We start from the raw sequence: 16,816 nt of genomic DNA, 5'->3' as shown, positions 1-16,816 counted from the left end.
ATTTAATAATTGATACGAAAATTAAGCACCAAGAAATGGCACTCCCTTATATTTTTATATTATGTTTTAAATTATATTCATACTGATTTATAAGTAATATTATTTAGATTATATAACTAAATTTAATATGTGCCTGTAGACGTCTAATAAAGATTTATTCGTGAATGAACTTTATGTCCTCCTGTCTAAAATTATGCGTTAAACTGGATCTTCACGAAACTGGAATATGTCACGATCAATGGCGTTTTCGCGCTCCGATATACACCGTCCAATAATACATCCCAGGGATCTCTATTTGGCGGAGATTCGCCGTTCGCGCTAATATCTTGTCCGAAGGGGAGGCGCACTTGCGTGTCCTTGAAAGAACAAAAGTGAACTCGTCCTCCTGACTCGTGTATTCTCATCTCAGATTCAAAAATAACGTCTTCATCCGCAAGGAAAGCTGGAGGGGAAGGGAGGACTCGTCTGACACAGGGCGGCGAGGAACCTTATTAGCCTGTTCTTCAGGATTTCAATTCTACGTCTCCATTTTCCACGGCAGCGAGACTAGACGAGAGAAACGCGAAGTAACGACGAAGCTCATCCTTCGTTCTTCCTCTCCTACCCCCCCTCCCCCACCCCTCTACGCCGCCCTCTCTTCGTTAATCTTCTGGCAGGAAGCTTTTTTTCTCTACTCTTCGCGTTGTCCCTCCCTCGCGCAGCCCTCTCCCTCGCGTCGTTAAATTTACGAGGAAAATGACGAAGCGGATGCCCTCTTGTGTTTCCTCGACGCGAAAACTTTCAAAGGACCCGCAGGATGCTGCCGTCCATTGAAAGTTTCTCCTCTGTCTGTGCATCATTTCTCTTCCTCGTACGATAATAAAGGTCATTTTAATATTGTCTGACGATTTTTATATGTGGGAAGTACGAAAGCGGTTATTTGTGTCCAACCTATTAACGTACGAGGGAAACAACGTGTTTCGGAAATTTGTCTCTTGTTATGTTCTTCCATAAGAAGTTAAATGTTTGTGTCCGAAATAATTTGTTTCCTGCAGAAACAAAGAAGCAAAAAATTTAAAAAAAGAAGAGAATGCACCCTCGAAAATATTCTGTTGTTTAACGGTTTCCCACTTGATTCTAGACAATTCTTTTTTGATATACGGTCTCAAAAAGATGTTTTAAAATCTAAGGGAATATCATCTAATCATTAAAGAGATACTAGACTGTCGCGTAAGATTTCTTGCTCAGAGAAAAAATGCTTAGGGAAATTTCCCGCATAAGAGCAAAATTTTTTTTCTGTGTTCTGTAGAAAGAGAGTTTATTTATAGAAATTCGCACAACATCAATTTCATATTTCGCGTTTATTCCTATAGCTTTTCGGCTCGTATAAACCCCATGTAACTACATGAAAATTATCCCATGTATTATTCCGCGTTATTATCCGCGACATTTCATGTTTATTATTTAACATAAGCTTTCCCTCTCTCGCGTGGTAAAATCCCGCTCCACGCACGATCGAAAACGCTCTAACGAGAAGGGAATTTCTCATAGCAAAGAGAAAGAGAGAGAGAGAGAGAGAACGAACCCGTAAATCGTCGCGCGATTGATCGCGTAATTAACGCGTACAGCCGCGTTTTTCGCAGTTCCAGGATGACGAGGCCCGATCATCCGAGAGCTTTCCTATGGGAAAGTGAGCCCTGCGAATCGATCGACGGCGACTTGCGGCCGTGAACCGCCGTCATCAATTAAACCCGGAGACGTTGGAGAAGTGAAGTCCTCCCTCATTCTTCACCCTCACCGTCGTGTTGCTCAGGCAGCAATCCCGGCGTTACTTTAATTTGACCATTTCCGGGCGAGAACGGTAACTATCGCTGACTCGACGTCGACCCGTTGCGACGTAGCGCGATTCTCCTCCATTTTTCACGGGATCCTTCCGCGATACATCGCGGCAAAGTGGAAAAGGGACGAGGGCGGGACGGACGATCCTTATTCTCGCGCAGCGAGAAAAATCATGTCGCTGAAGTATATAAGCGGCATTATTGCCTGATTTATGTTTATTACGTCGTATGACGCGCTATTTTTGCGTCCTCAGGCGCAGAAGAAAGGATACATCGCTCTCGAGAATAATTCACTTTGGGATCAATCAGTCTTCGCTCGCCTTTATTGTTTCCTAGCTTTCTCCGGTGAGCACATTTTTATATAGTCGCATTTTTATTTTTGCAGCGGGAGACATCGAGGGCAATTTAATTTAATTCTAACTATTTTAATTAGCTCGCTCTCATTCAGCTCGTTTCATTTATTCCCCTCAGTTAAGGAGGTCGTAAAAATAAGGAATATTTTCAGAATAATTTTTGCTTACGAGAATATAAGACCTCCTACGTGCACACCGTGACGTAATGATAAGATCAAGTTCAATATATATTTAAAAATATATTATTTCATATTTAAAAATATGAAATAAATGCAATGCCCGTTTTATTTTCTGAAATTCGCATAATATTCACAATAATTGCAGAGTAATCGATACCTACTAGTTACTTTCGAATTTTAGAATAAGTTGCTACGAGGATTTCAAATACAGAGAAAGATGATCAATACCGGCATATGTGATTTTTAAAGTATTCTTTAAACAAAAATTAAAAATAAAACTTTGAAAAAATAAATGCAAAGTGCGTTCTTGCAACGTAACTAGAAATGAATACCTGAGAAATTGGATTCCAAAACTGGCATAGTAGGCTATATCTTCCTTTTCCTTCTTTTAATGAGCCATTTGTACAAAATTATTTACAAGTTAATGTAAATAACAATGTCTAGTAAGTAGTCTTTTACTTTGATGTAAAACATTTTTTGTCGATTGTACTAATATCTTATGTTATTTCGCAAGACACAATATGTAATATAATTATATTTAAAAGTCAGTTTAGATTAGATTTGGTTTTAATTAATTCGACATAGAAAAAAATGCATGTAAATTTTTATTAATTTAATTATCTAGGTAGATCATATTTTTATCAGTATAAATACTGTGCACGATTTAGTTTCAAGAGAAACAAGGGGAGACCGTGCCAATATTGGTAATTTTCCTCTAATTATAAGTAACTTCTTTCGCACAGAATCGATTCTTTGACAAGTAGTTCTCGAGCTCTGAAAATGTAATTGTTGAAATTATAAAAATAAAGTTTTTAATAAAATACAAGAAATTCAAACGTATTTGTTCTAGTATTTGTGCTACTCTCATCTTTCGAAATAATCACAGAGGATCCGAAACTACGCAGATCCGAGCCTACTTGCAGGACACTTAATCGCATCGTCAGTAATGATTTTTGCATCGCGGCGTGCACATGATGTGAGCGCACATGAGTTGCATCGCGGCATGAGTTCACGGCGACACCCAGCGTCGAGGCAGCGAGGGCGAGGGCTGAAAAGGGACGGAAGGGAAAGGAAGGGAAAGGGAGGGGAAAGGGAGAGAGCGGGAGATCCGGACGGGGGAATATTCTCCGGAACGGATACGATTGGGAAAACTGTCGATAGCGGACGCAGGCAGGCAGGCAGGCAGCCGCCGCGCGTCGCTCGCTCGCTCGCTCGCGAGATGATCCGTGGACCAAATTCGGGCCGCGGCAGCGGCGACGATGACGACGACGACGACGACGACGACGACAACGACGCCCCTGTGCATCAACGGCACGTAACGAGCCGCCCGTTGCGCCCCCTTCTCCTTCTCCCTCTCTCTCTCTCTCTCTCACCCCTGCGGCGCGCCCGTACCCCTCGCAATAAGTGGGCTCGCGGTCGGCTTTAACATGCAAAACGGGTCGCATACCAAAATGCAATTAAAATGCAAAGCAACGGGAGGGAGAGAGAAAGAGCTACGTCAAAAGAAGGAGAAAGAGAAAGAAAGAGAGAGAGAGAGAGAGAAGTCGAAATTTTATTTACATTCGCCTGGTCTGTCTCTTTCTCTCTCTCTCTCTCTCTCTTTCTCCCTTCCCTAAGTAAAAGTCGCGACGCGGTCTGATTAAAATTAATTGCGCCCTAGATCCTTCAGCGGGGATCACGCGAGAATATCGCGCGGGCTTACGTTAATCGAATCGGTGGATTAATTATTTAACTTTCTCTCTTTCTCTCTCTCTCTCTCTCTCTGTCACTCGATAAGCGATCTTTTATTGGGAGGGTTAATTTTGACGATAGGGTTGAAGAGCTCTGCATGCAATGGCCGAAAGCACCGCTACGAATTCGAGTTCGCGCGATCGCGGATTTTCCACGTCGGGAACGCGCGATTTCACACGGCCCTGATTTTCACCGAATTTACGCCAGACGAAAAATTCGATAATCATTTATTGATAAAGCAAACGAAAAATACAACGTTTATATCATTTCTCGCGTAATTTTCATTTCCGCGCACGTTGCCCAAACATATTTTGTTTATATCAGTGCTTCATACTCCCGCCCTCCCGCCCCTCGTTGTGTTGTTCAAAAACATATTTCAATATCGTATTTTTTTAACCCCTCCGTCGAGTGGCTGAAATTTGTTGGCCGTAGTTTTGTTTACCCGCCGTCACAGCCGGACTCCCGAATTGCTCGTCACGAACGCCGAACGAGCGATAATTCGTAAATAAACAAATTCAAGAGCCTTTCAAGTGCACGCAAAGTTGCATAAAGCGAGATTTTCGAGATAAATTTATCGGGGGAAGGGAGCGAGGGAAGGGGTAGTCGGAAGGAAAAAGAAAGGATAGAGAGCAACGGAGGAAAACACACTCGAAGATAAACGGAGAATCGCGAGATGACGGGGCGAGGCGAGGGGGACGCGAGGGAGGCCGGAGGGAGGGTTGGTTTGTGACGGTCGACGGTAATGCGCACGTGGAGATGAGGTACGTAAGGAGAAGAAGGCGCGGAGCGGAGGCTCGGGGAGAGAAGAAGAGAAGGGAGGGGGCGCGCGCGCGCGCGCGCACAGAGAGGGGCAGAGGGGACGAAGGGGGTTGCGTTTGGTCCGGGAGCTCGTCGGGGGATGCTGTATTGATCGCGAGAGAGCGAGCGGGCTAAAGTAAGCCGAGGCTGGCTGGCACGGAGGGTTGCCTTGGCAACCCTCGTCGTCCCTCATCCCTCAGGAGTCCGGCCGCCCGTCGGCCCGAAAACCACCCCCGAACGCCAACTACCACTCACTTTCTCTCTCTCTCTCTCTCTTTCTTTCTCTCTCTCTCCCCCTCTCCATCGCTCTCTTTCACTCTATCAATCTATCTCTTTCTTTGTCGGTCTATCTGTCCTTCTCCATCGCCGGCCTCGCGATCTATACGTCGTATCAAACGGTACGTCCGATAGATATGCCTGATGCACGCGTGTACGCGTACATACATGCGAGATTCTTTCTTTCCTTCCCACTTCCTCCCCCGTGGTCTCCTTCGATCGGCCCTCAATTGTCGCTTGTTGACGCGCGTCTTTCCTTTCGGAAATAATTGAGACAGGGCCTGTTTCCTGATAACGTTATCGGGATGTGATGGCGGTCGCGTTTAATCCTTTCACAGCGAGTCTTTCCGACCTGCTCGAGATTTATGGGACAGACCGCGGGACAATGTAAAATTAATGGTAGAAGATAACTGGGACATGTTCGGCTTTTCATAATAATGTCAAAAGTAATGAGACAATAATGTTTAAATGTATCAGGCTAAATTTCTAGAGTTACTCGGAGTTTCCACGGGAGAAATATAAACGTTAATAAATAATTTTAATACAATAACGTATTTGAGATTCTGCTTGGGTATTGTAGAAAATAATATAATAGCGATATTTAATCAATTTGAGATTATTTCTCCGAACGCTGCCTGAAAATTTTATGAAGGTACATATATAACTTCAATATGTTAATAAAGTCAGGTAATCTAACTTCGTAATAATTAAATATTTTAATTAAATATTTATAATTCTTAAAATTCTAAATTCGAGACAATATGTCTGAATTGTTAAATCATGTAAAAAATATATGAAACTGTAATAGATAATAAATATTTTCTAGAAAATTTATAGAAAGTGGTATTGAAAGCGTCAAATAATAATTAAGTAATATTGTAACTTTTGACCAAAAAACATTTTTTAAACAATAAGAGTACTTTGTACTTAATGAATTAATTACTTTACTTTGTACTTTATGCTGCCCCGATAATGAATTTAGATATGCCGGGATAATTAATTCTGCGCAATACAAGGAAACGCGTCCGCGATTATTTTCAAGATCTTGAGAATATTTCTCCGCGCAAAGGAAACGATAAATCTTCAGGTGCTATGGTTACCGTACGACCCAGAAAGATTTTACACGTATCTTGCGAGCGAGCGAAGCACATATATCGACGCATGCTTCAATGATTTAACTCTTTCATTCTCAAATTGTTTACGAAAGAAATCTAAATATTATAAAGCTATTTGCGATTATTTTTGAAACAAGACGGAGTTAGTCGTTGTGTTTCTTTCAGTGTTTCTGCATTTAATATTTCTTTTACCGTTTATTTCTGTAAAGTCCATCTTGCGATTAAATGTTTATTAAAGCTTATTCGAACTAAAAATGTAATGGAAAGACTCAGTTACCTGGGTCATTTCTACGTATTTCAGCACACTTTGAACTTGTTTACAATATAAATATATTCTTGGATAGGTTTTTTTTCAAGAAATAATATGAGAGAAATCTGTAATTTAGTACATTTATATTTGAATATACATAATATTTCATACGAGACTTACATCATGAGCATTTGCACATCTCTCAAGCCTCAAAATATTCTTGATGAATTTTTAAATATTATTAATCTATATTTTGAAATATTCGTGCATAATAAAAATATTACTCAGGACAGTACATAAGTTTACAGGAACATTATGCAAAAAACATTGTAAAAATCTTTTTCTTTGTAACATTACTTCAACAATGTTACAACACGTTTTAAAAGTATTGTGAAAAGTAATGTTCTATGCCTTCGTTTTATTTAAATAATGCCTTATGCCTTCACCCGTAAGCAATATACATTCACCATCCGGACATGTGGCGGAATTCTACTTTTCTTAATTAAAAAACCACACAAGCTAAAATAAAAAATTTGCAGCATCATGAGATTCTTCACTTACATTTTAATAAAATAATTTTTTAAAATAATAAATCTCCAAAATTAAGTTTTACGACGGAAGTAAATGAGATTTATTTTGACAGTAAAATTTTATTCTTTCGTATTAAATTGAATTTAGAGACGTATAATATTTCTGAAATATACGTGCCAAAATGTGCGTAGTACGTATGGTATTTTGAAAATATTTGTAATATTGCTGCAATATTTCAAAAAACAGATATTCCACAGCAATGTTGCAGTATTATCTGCAGCAACGTTTTGTAATGTTTTATACAATGTTGCAATCTTGCAATAGAATATTTCTTCAATGTCGCTATACCTTTCCGTAATGTTCCCCGTAGACGGCTAATGCAATAGAAATAATAATTTAATTACGTTATTATAACAAGAGAAGTGGTTTAGTGCAAACGTATGCGGGAATTTATATTTTGGGCGCGTTTCCGGAAATATATAATATTCCGCGCGTAAGAGGCACATCCGCTAGTCATCTGCAAACACTCGAGCGCCGGTATTAATTATTCTCCCCTTCCCGTCCGGCCGCAAAATAAAGTATACGCGCGCAAACAACAACCCTGTTTAACCCCTTCGATTAATTTATGCGATGTCGAAGTTACGACGGTCTCAGTGTGGGTCGCGCGCGCCTGGCAGCACAGCGCGGAATATTATTATGTCGCGTTGTGTTTACGGTAAACGTACGCAAACACACGCACGCAAACACACCCGCGCACCCATACGCACACACGCACACGCACACAGTCCACGGGAAAGTAAAACTAACCGGGGTCACCCGTTCGTTCGCGTTCGTGCAGCGTGGACGAAACGCTTGAGAGGGTTGGGGGGTGAAGCTGCTTGTCGCCGAATTGTCTCGGCATCCCCGGCGACGATCGCGATGTTTTTCCGCGAGCGCTAACGCGTATCCGTTAATCGTATTCAACTACGATGTATGCCGGCAAGCTGTAAATGCGACACACGGTATATCGGATGTAACGGGGAAGAGGGTGAAGGGAAGAGAAGAAGAAATTTATGGTAAAATCACGGGGAATCGACGTTAATTTCTTTGTGATGAACAAATCTATCGAGGAAGAATCTCGCATGTTTAATGTAATAATTAACGTGGATTTTTGAAGGAAACATAAAACACGGTAATTCTGTGTAGTACATTGACGTATAAAATGTAATAATAGTATTAAATATTTCAGTACCGTAACACATGCTGAATTTAGTAAAATCGATTATTGTAATAATAATTTAATTAGAATGTAGTTTATAGACACACAAGATACTTATTTATCGAGATCCGTTGCCCGGCAAATAAAACATATGGACTACTAAAATATAATATTCAATGCAAATAGTACCAAATAAATAATTTCGTTGTTAAATTATGTGCACTAAAAGAATAGTTCAGTAATAATAATCATACCTAACAATAATGCAAGGAAATTCTTGGTTGAATAATTTCAATTAAATATTCAGTTAATAATCACGAAATATTTGGTAACTGTTTAATTGCTATCAATAATTACTAAACTTTAATTAAATATATGTTTATGTTAACTAAACATTTAATTGAAATTGCTTCATCAAAATTATTTCTTGATTACACAGTTGCACAAAACAGAAATAGCCAAACAAGATTAGTCACTTCCTATATTTTTTTTGAATTCTGAACACGAAACCGTTGTCCAAATTTCTCCATCACGCCACAATTTTGAGAAATTTGTAATTAAATTAATTAATTACGTATTTTGTGTTTTTAAAACCACAATAAAGAAAAGTTTTGCTGCAGTCAAAATTCAATCAAAGTGTATTGCTAGAATTTTTAGTTCAAAAGAATTTTTGATTTCGATTATGATTAACAAAATATTCATGATTAAATATGGGATAAATTGCGGAAAAGCTGATTATTGACAATTTGCCAAATAACTTTCAATTATATTCATTTAAACTGTTTTTAGATTACTGTATATAAATCCGATGCTAAATTTAACAAATTCAATATGACGAATGTCAAATCTTTAAAAATGTCCGGATTATTTAAAAAAGTTTCATGTATAAAGATGTTTCATGATACTACCACATATTGTAGTTTTAATATAACAAAATATTAAAAAATTGCCCTTTCTTGTAAACTTTTTGCAAATTTATAAAATTACAAATTGCACAAAATTGTGACATTATGGAACAATATGACAGCGGATTCGTATTCAATATTTAAAAAATTATAAGAAGTGACTAGTCCTGTTTGGGTATTCAAAAGACATTATTTTTTATATGACAGTGTTATTATTGCCAAACGATACATCATGGCAAATCTGAAGTAAATTTTTCCTCGATAACAATTTTATTTGATAATCTACTTTCACTTGTAATTGTTGGTTCTCAAACCACTTTTCTCTACAACCCTTTAATTTCTCCTAAATTATTTCTACTTTCTTAGCGAATAAGAAATTCTTATGTACATTTCAATAATTCTCATTGAAAATGTTTTTAAAAAATGGCGTTCTTACGTAAAACATATTTCCGGCAACTAGCGACTTCTCTTGCTTCTCCCGAACACGATTCTCCTTTCCCGTTGGTAACAAGACGCACCCGGGGGTAAATCTCCGCTCCGATCCGCCAGGGTACGCCAGTCGATGGTCCAGCGCAGCATCCTCCGGTCGTAACGGGCGCACCCTCTGGCACACGGTGGCCGAATTAATTCGGGGGTTGCACACCCCTCCTGCGCAGGATCCGCCAAACAACGGGCGAGAGACGCGTACGTGCCCCCGACGCCTGGGACGTGCCACGTTCCGGGGGCGAAAATTTCGTCAACCGTGGTTTCTCTGTCGGAGATCATCGTCGTGAAAACAAGAAACTCGAGAATCGATCTCGAGGATCCTCGGCGCGATACGGAGGTCCCGGCCAGGAGAGATCTCCGAAGGATTCACGGTTTTTTTTTTTCTTCACCGAGAGACACAGCCGATTAAAATGGCAGTGACTGGCCGAGTCGGGTGATTTCGACAATAGAAGGGACAATAGAAGAGGCCGCAGAGTACGCGCAGGATCAAGAATCTTGATCCTTGAAACCCGATTGCTGAGAAAACGTTACGGAGCAAGCACGGACGGAGGGATGACACGGTGCTGCGCGCTGGTGCGCGAGATACTTTGCTGATCGCCGGATTCTGCACCCCGCCGGGTGACCGCGCGCGCGGGGGAGCGGAGGGGGTGGAAAAAGAAAATCGTCGTTGGTAAGTGTCCCGCTTGCTATTGATTGCATTAGAACGACCGATGACGCCTCCTGCCCCGTCTGCGAATGGCGGCGGTGCCCGTTAGCAGAGAAACGCGATGATGAAAATGAAGATTCTGATTCACTTGAGAACACGGGGAAATGAAATTCGGAGTCATCATAAGGTAAAACTGTCGCAGTAATAAAATTAAATGCGGATTCTTCTTAACGCAAAAACTTGAGAAAGAAATGTTGTAATAAAATAAATTTAGGGAATTATTATCGAAAAGCTTGAAAGTCGAATAAACTGCGTTAAAAAATGAATTTCAACGAGATCGAACGAATTATCCGTGGAAAGTATAAAAAGAAGAATAGTTAAAAACAAAGAATAATATTAAATAATGAGTGAAATATTGATTAAAATTAAATGTAAAATTTGTTTAAAAACAAATACAAAAAATTTTAAGATACACGTGTGTTTGTCACTAATAAGGTGAATTTGAATGAGATACTCTTGATATGGAAAGAATGTAAAATTAAAATTTGTGATTGTAGGGACTGAGGGTAAGGAGCAAAGAATTTGCTGGCTGAACCGAGAAAGCGTTGTCGCGAGAAATGAGATCTTACGACGGTGAGAGCAGCTCGACGGAGGACGATGATCGCAGAGAGGGCCTGCCGGAGGCGCATCTGCAGCAAGGATCCTGGCAACGCACCGCGTCACATCCTACCTGGGCCTGGGAACATCGCAATGCCGTAAGTAACGCAGAACGTGAAGAACACGTTCCAAATTGAATATTATATACAATCGACAATTTTTAAAAATACTTGAAGATGAGTAATAAGGAAAATAAAATAAAAATGTTTTATAAACACAATAAAATAAGTAATTAAATAAACACAAATTAACAATAATATAACATAATGTTATAATATCCCGTTCAACAATATAAAGATAATACAATACACGTTAAACGTAACAGTTATTAATTATTGAGTAGGTTTTATAATTATAATACTGCTACGTTATTGTTAATCGATGTTTACTGGATACGTTGCAGGAAACAAAATAAAACACAATAGATTGGAATAAAATAAAAGTTTAATTTCAAAAATTTAAAGCTATATATTTGAGAATATAAATGTTTATTTTTTTTTTAAGTTACAAAAATGATAAAATTGAATTAATAATTAAATACTTTTTTTCGTTTAAATATATAAATTTATATTATACATTTATATAAATATGCATATTTATTTATTATTTATATTATTATACAAGAAATATGTAATAATCTGGTAAATATTGATATATTTCTTATTCAGAATTGTAATGAAGGAATGTTTTTTTTAGCATCCACTGCCTCCACAATCCGCGGCAGCCCTCGAATCCGTATACTCAACACCAGGGGCTTCGCACCCGGGCGTCTCGGGTCCTCCGGCGGCGTACTCGTCGGAGCACACTCAGAGTGCACCAGGACGAAGAACTCCGTTGGGTACCGTGGGTCTCGGTGGCTTCTACTTTCAGCAACAACCGCAACCCCATGCTTCATCGAGCGCCTTATCCGACGAAAATCGACCGGATGAGAGGTACATTTCAAATCCAAAATCCATTTTTAATCCATTTTAATCTAATTAAGATCATGGAGAGTTGCCAATAAAATTGAGTAATAAGAATAAAAAGATAAGAGGGGAGCTTATAAAAAATAAAATAACAAAGTTCTTTGAAAATTTTACATATAAATTTGAAAATATATAAACATAAGGGAGATATAAATTTTCTCTCTCTTTCTTTACCTTTCTCTAAAATAATTAAATAATTGATTAATATAATCTTTAAGAACATATTTTGTTAAATAAATAGAGGAGAATATGGTTATTATGGTCAATTATTTAAATTTTAACAAATGTTTATTAATAATTAATATTTTAAATTAAAAACTTGTATTCATCTGATTTCAATAGATTCTAGATTTACTTTAAATTATAGAATATTTATTCCATTTGATAATAAGTATCTAATTCTTAGAATTCGTCATTTAATAATGAAAATGATACACACAAGTGATCATAATACCACTTTCTCTTCTATTTAAAAAAGTTATTTTAAGTATAACATATATTTATTGAAACACACATTCCTAAAAGACATTGCGGAATTATTTATTAATTAAACGTATACCTAATTAATAATATCAACACAAATGTAATCCTGTAATGCTTTGTAGGCCCACGGGCTCGCGACTGAACTGCCCGCCGAAGTCGAAGACGACTCGTCAGGGGAAGAGCGTGAGACTGAACATTAACGCGCGGGAGCGCAGGAGGATGCACGACTTGAACGACGCCCTGGACGAGCTACGCTCCGTCATCCCTTACGCTCACAGTCCCTCCGTGAGAAAGCTGTCCAAGATCGCCACCCTCCTGCTGGCGAAGAACTACATCCTCATGCAAGGTAACGACGGTCTTCGATGCAACTGCCTCACGACGCAACGATCCCCATTAAATTGAAACTTGAAAATTGAACTTTAATTGGTCGACCGATGAAAAACACTTTGCGTCCGCGCAGGAAACGCCTTGGAGGAGCTCCGGAGGGTGATCGCCGTCCTGCAATCGCCGCACGCGCACACCACCGCCCTGCCGCCCACGCCGGTCTCCTACGACCTCCTGCAGGGATTCCCCGGCAAGCTGTTCCAGGGGGTGCAGGAGATGCAGGGGCTACCTGCGAACGAGCCTCAGATCGTGACCGGCCCGCCGACCGACGGCACAGTCGCCAGCGGAGAATCGAATTAGGGGATCGATTTTTATCTTTTGTTTTTCTGCGCGACTTCATCTCTTCTTTGTCTTTTTTTTTCCCATGAAAGATCTCCGGATCGATCGCACGCAAGCCGCGGAATTAAACTCGAACAGCGAGAAGTAGGATTTTAAGTTTTAGAAACAAAAAAAAAGTGAGGATTGATTATTGAGATAATTAACATAAGATAACGTCGCGAGATTTTTAGAGGTGGAGATATGAAGAAATAATTTTAAGGAATGGAAACGCCTTTGCAGGCCACGAAAGTATTAATTACTAGAGTATTATGAAGTGCTAATTAATTCTTTGGGAAAGGGAGAAAAAGAAAAACAAAAATGGATTTTTCTTTTAAATATTAAGTACCTTATTTATTCTAATATATCAAAAATCGGAAGGACGGATTGTACAATTTTGTTTCTTCCGTACAAAAAATAAGATTGAAATAAACCGACAGAAAAAAGATGTCACAAATAATCAAAGTTAAGAAGTCAGACAACGCCGTCATTAGTGGAATGCCGGAAGTGTTTCAAATGCACTGTTATTATATTGACATTAGAATGATTTTTGTTGTTCTACACAATGTAAATGTTTTTTTAATTAGTATAATTATTATATTTAATTTATTAGAAAATTCAAGGCGTGCTAAAATATTTACATATTTCTTATTATATTAAATAAAAACAATACAAACCATTCTTCTAATGGCGGCAGTCAATCCATATCTTGCGATCGTTTGTACGATCACTTGAGGGTCTCTAATCAAAGATAAATTAAAAAAAAAATACGGCGATTTCAAGTAGCACCAATTCCCTCCAGTGAATTAATTAATTAAGCTCATCTCGAAGTCGAGAGCAAGCCTGGAAGGATTCCGCCCGAAAGACGGAAATATTGCGAAAGTATTGCGAAAGTACTAGTGATTAAGCGGTTAACACTGTCACGATCTACAGTCAATAATGCAGCAATAAGACGACGGTGGCATTCTTTTTCATCCAACGAATCAATTCTCGAAAAAAATGGCATTCCAAGAGCTCAATAATTCCTTATCAATTTATCGAATACACTTTTTTTGTCAGAAAAAGCACAGTTTTTCTTCTGAAAGAAAATTCTGCTCCCTGAATTTGATCGCAGAATTGCTTGTCAACTTGAAAAATGTCGAGGCAGCAAAGAGGACTGAGATTTACAAAGATAAAGAGTTTACAGGAAAAATTCTTAGAGAAACTTAATACCGACAGTATTTATTTTGATTAATTAAATGCTCATTTTTAATATTAGAAGCACTGTTGTTGGTGCTTTTAATTCAACATAACACTCAAACACTAACTAATTAATCAAATAAATGCTAGTATTAAATTTCTCCGAGAAAAAATTTGAAAAAAAATTGAAAGACTTTGATTTCTGAGTATTTTCGATTTTTTAATTAAACGGAAGGATGAGAATGCCGCCAAGACTCGGGACGCGAAGTGCTCCTGAGTCTTGTCCTGAAACACGATAGTCAATATTAGTATGTGATACGTATGTCGAGGAGTTCTAGTCGTATATATACAACATATAAAGATATTGAATATTCATATACACATATACAGTATATATATATACATATATATACATATATATATTTAATAATTTAAACAAGGCATCGACTTACGACTTATTTCTATACTTAAGAATCTACTAAGATCTATTAAGATTCTATACTAAGAATATACAATGTGCCAATAAGGATTTGTCCGCTTGTCCGAGAAGCGTACGAGTGAGAGAGTGCGATGTGAGAAGCGATAGAAAAGCATGGGATTGTGGAAAAAGAAATTATTTATTGTGCTATTTGCATGTACGAGATATCGTGCGGTTTTCTTTTCTTTTCTTTTTTTGTGACACCCTCTTTCGCCGAAGGAGAAAGCGAGGACGAAACAGCGTCTTAACAAATATAAGACAAAAATATACCTGTTGTAGAATGTAGATGATAATAATTGTTTAGTGCTCTCGAATAAAATCTATTTAAGGAAATCGCATCTCGATGTCCAATACGCATATTAAATTACATAATTATCGAAATTTTACATTCTATAACACTTAAATTCACTATAATCAATATTTAACGTTATGTTACATTTTTCGCTTCATTTTCTCTCTATCAAATTTCTAATTTTTATTATAATAATGTATTACATTGTATAGAGAATATTCTCGATATTGTAGTAGTAGTCGTGGAACACAACATAGTATTTTGAAGAATTGTATTACATTTTTAAGCAAATTTAACCAAACTATTTTATAATATAAAATGGTTTGGTTAAAATAAAGAATGAAAATCAGATTCAGCAAACGATAAAAACTGCAAAAGAGCATATCGTTTGTACTTGCCACTCTTGACAAAAACCGGTCTGTTTCTTATAAATTTATTCTAAATATCTTTATATATTTTATTTTAATTATTTATCCTAAATATTATAGAGTTAAGATATAAGTAATTATTCTTTGAAATACCATGTTGTCTCATAATTTTGAGTAATTTCTAAGAAAAGCTCTACGTTTATCATCTGTATTTAGACCTATATTTCAAATTTGATCTAAAATTATTTAGGGCAAATAATTTTGCTTAACATTTGGTAAAGAATATTTTATAGGTCTTTATAGGTCAAGTCTCCCTTTTTAGGGATCCAATTTAATGAACTGAAAGTAACTTGCCCGGAACTTTGATGTAAACGCACATTACATAACCTTTTGATTACGATGTGACTATAATGAGATTACATTGAGTCACAAAATATATCAGGCACAGGTTTCTAAGTGCAAACAGCTTCTGTATAGTACAATTTCTTCGATTGTCATTTTAAACAAAGATCTTGCTTTTGCTCATCCATTTCCATTGCTTCTTCTTTTCCAAAGTTGTTGTTTGGATTATTTTAAACAACATTTTTTTACACATTTTATGGAAGATTCGTGTTTCAAAATGTTAGTAACAAAAATTTTTAATAACGACAACTTTGCGAACTTTTTTTCATAAATTATACGTCATACTTCATTTTCGCCGCTCTTCAAAGAACAAAGTCCTCTGAAAAAATCCAATTTACTTTCAACTTCAAAGTTGCCGCCTTTGAAGTTGGCGCCGCCCGCCGATTGCAAGTGGAAGCTTCTTTTTAAGGTTACTCGGCCATCCAATCCCCGTCATCATCGTTTCAAAAGTATCCATTTCATCCATTTGAATTCCTTCAAGCGCATTTCGTCGACGTCGGTATTGGGGTGTTTTGGTGAAAGTCCATAAAGGGTTCATCAAACTTTATCACACTCCTCTCGCCGTCGGTAACCAATATTGAAGAACCAAACCGTAGCAACGGCAACGGTGATGGCAATAAAGCGATGGCGGCGGTCATGACCGTATCTAAGATTCTCGTTTCAGAGGGCTTCTATTTTTAACGTTAATAAATTGTTTACTTTGTATATTTTAGAGTTCAGAATCAAATAGACTTTTCGTTCCTAATTTTGAACTTAGATAGGCCTCCCGTATGAAACATATTACCAAGTATTATTAAAAATATAATATTAAACTTCAAGATTAAATAAAAAGAAACGGAATAATGAATGAGCAAAGAATATTGTTCAATAAAATTTACAAATGAAAGAGTTTTGTGATGATTTTTTTTCTTCCAAAACAATTTAACACATTTTTAATATTTCATAAGGCAACAATTAAGACTTTTACTCAAAAGTAAAATTGTATTTTTTTTAATTGCACTAAAAAAA

The 16,816-nt window shown here is 37.6% G+C and overlaps 1 protein-coding gene across 2 annotated transcripts; it reads left to right on the top strand.

Moving 5' to 3' along the window:
* Positions 1–9,864: 9,864 nt before the first annotated feature.
* LOC105838731 (class E basic helix-loop-helix protein 22) lies at positions 9,865–16,694 on the top strand. Of its 2 annotated transcripts, none has more exons than XM_012684501.3 (5): positions 9,865–10,309; positions 10,843–11,040; positions 11,639–11,874; positions 12,513–12,736; positions 12,851–16,694. In XM_012684501.3, the coding sequence occupies exons 2-5, from the start codon at positions 10,903–10,905 to the stop codon at positions 13,072–13,074; spliced, it is 822 nt and encodes a 273-aa protein (XP_012539955.1). In that variant the 5' UTR covers positions 9,865–10,309; positions 10,843–10,902; the 3' UTR covers positions 13,075–16,694. The 2 variants fall into 2 exon arrangements, with proteins under 2 accessions (XP_012539955.1, XP_012539946.1); XM_012684492.3 differs by having other exon boundaries at positions 9,865–10,472.
* The last annotated feature ends 122 nt before the right edge of the window (positions 16,695–16,816 follow it).

Source organism: Monomorium pharaonis, chromosome 5 (genome assembly GCF_013373865.1).
Source record: "Monomorium pharaonis isolate MP-MQ-018 chromosome 5, ASM1337386v2, whole genome shotgun sequence".
NCBI classification, from domain to species: Eukaryota; Metazoa; Arthropoda; class Insecta; order Hymenoptera; family Formicidae; genus Monomorium; species Monomorium pharaonis.
The sequence above is the reverse complement of the archived record's forward strand: the minus strand, read 5'-3'. Positions and strand labels throughout refer to the sequence as shown.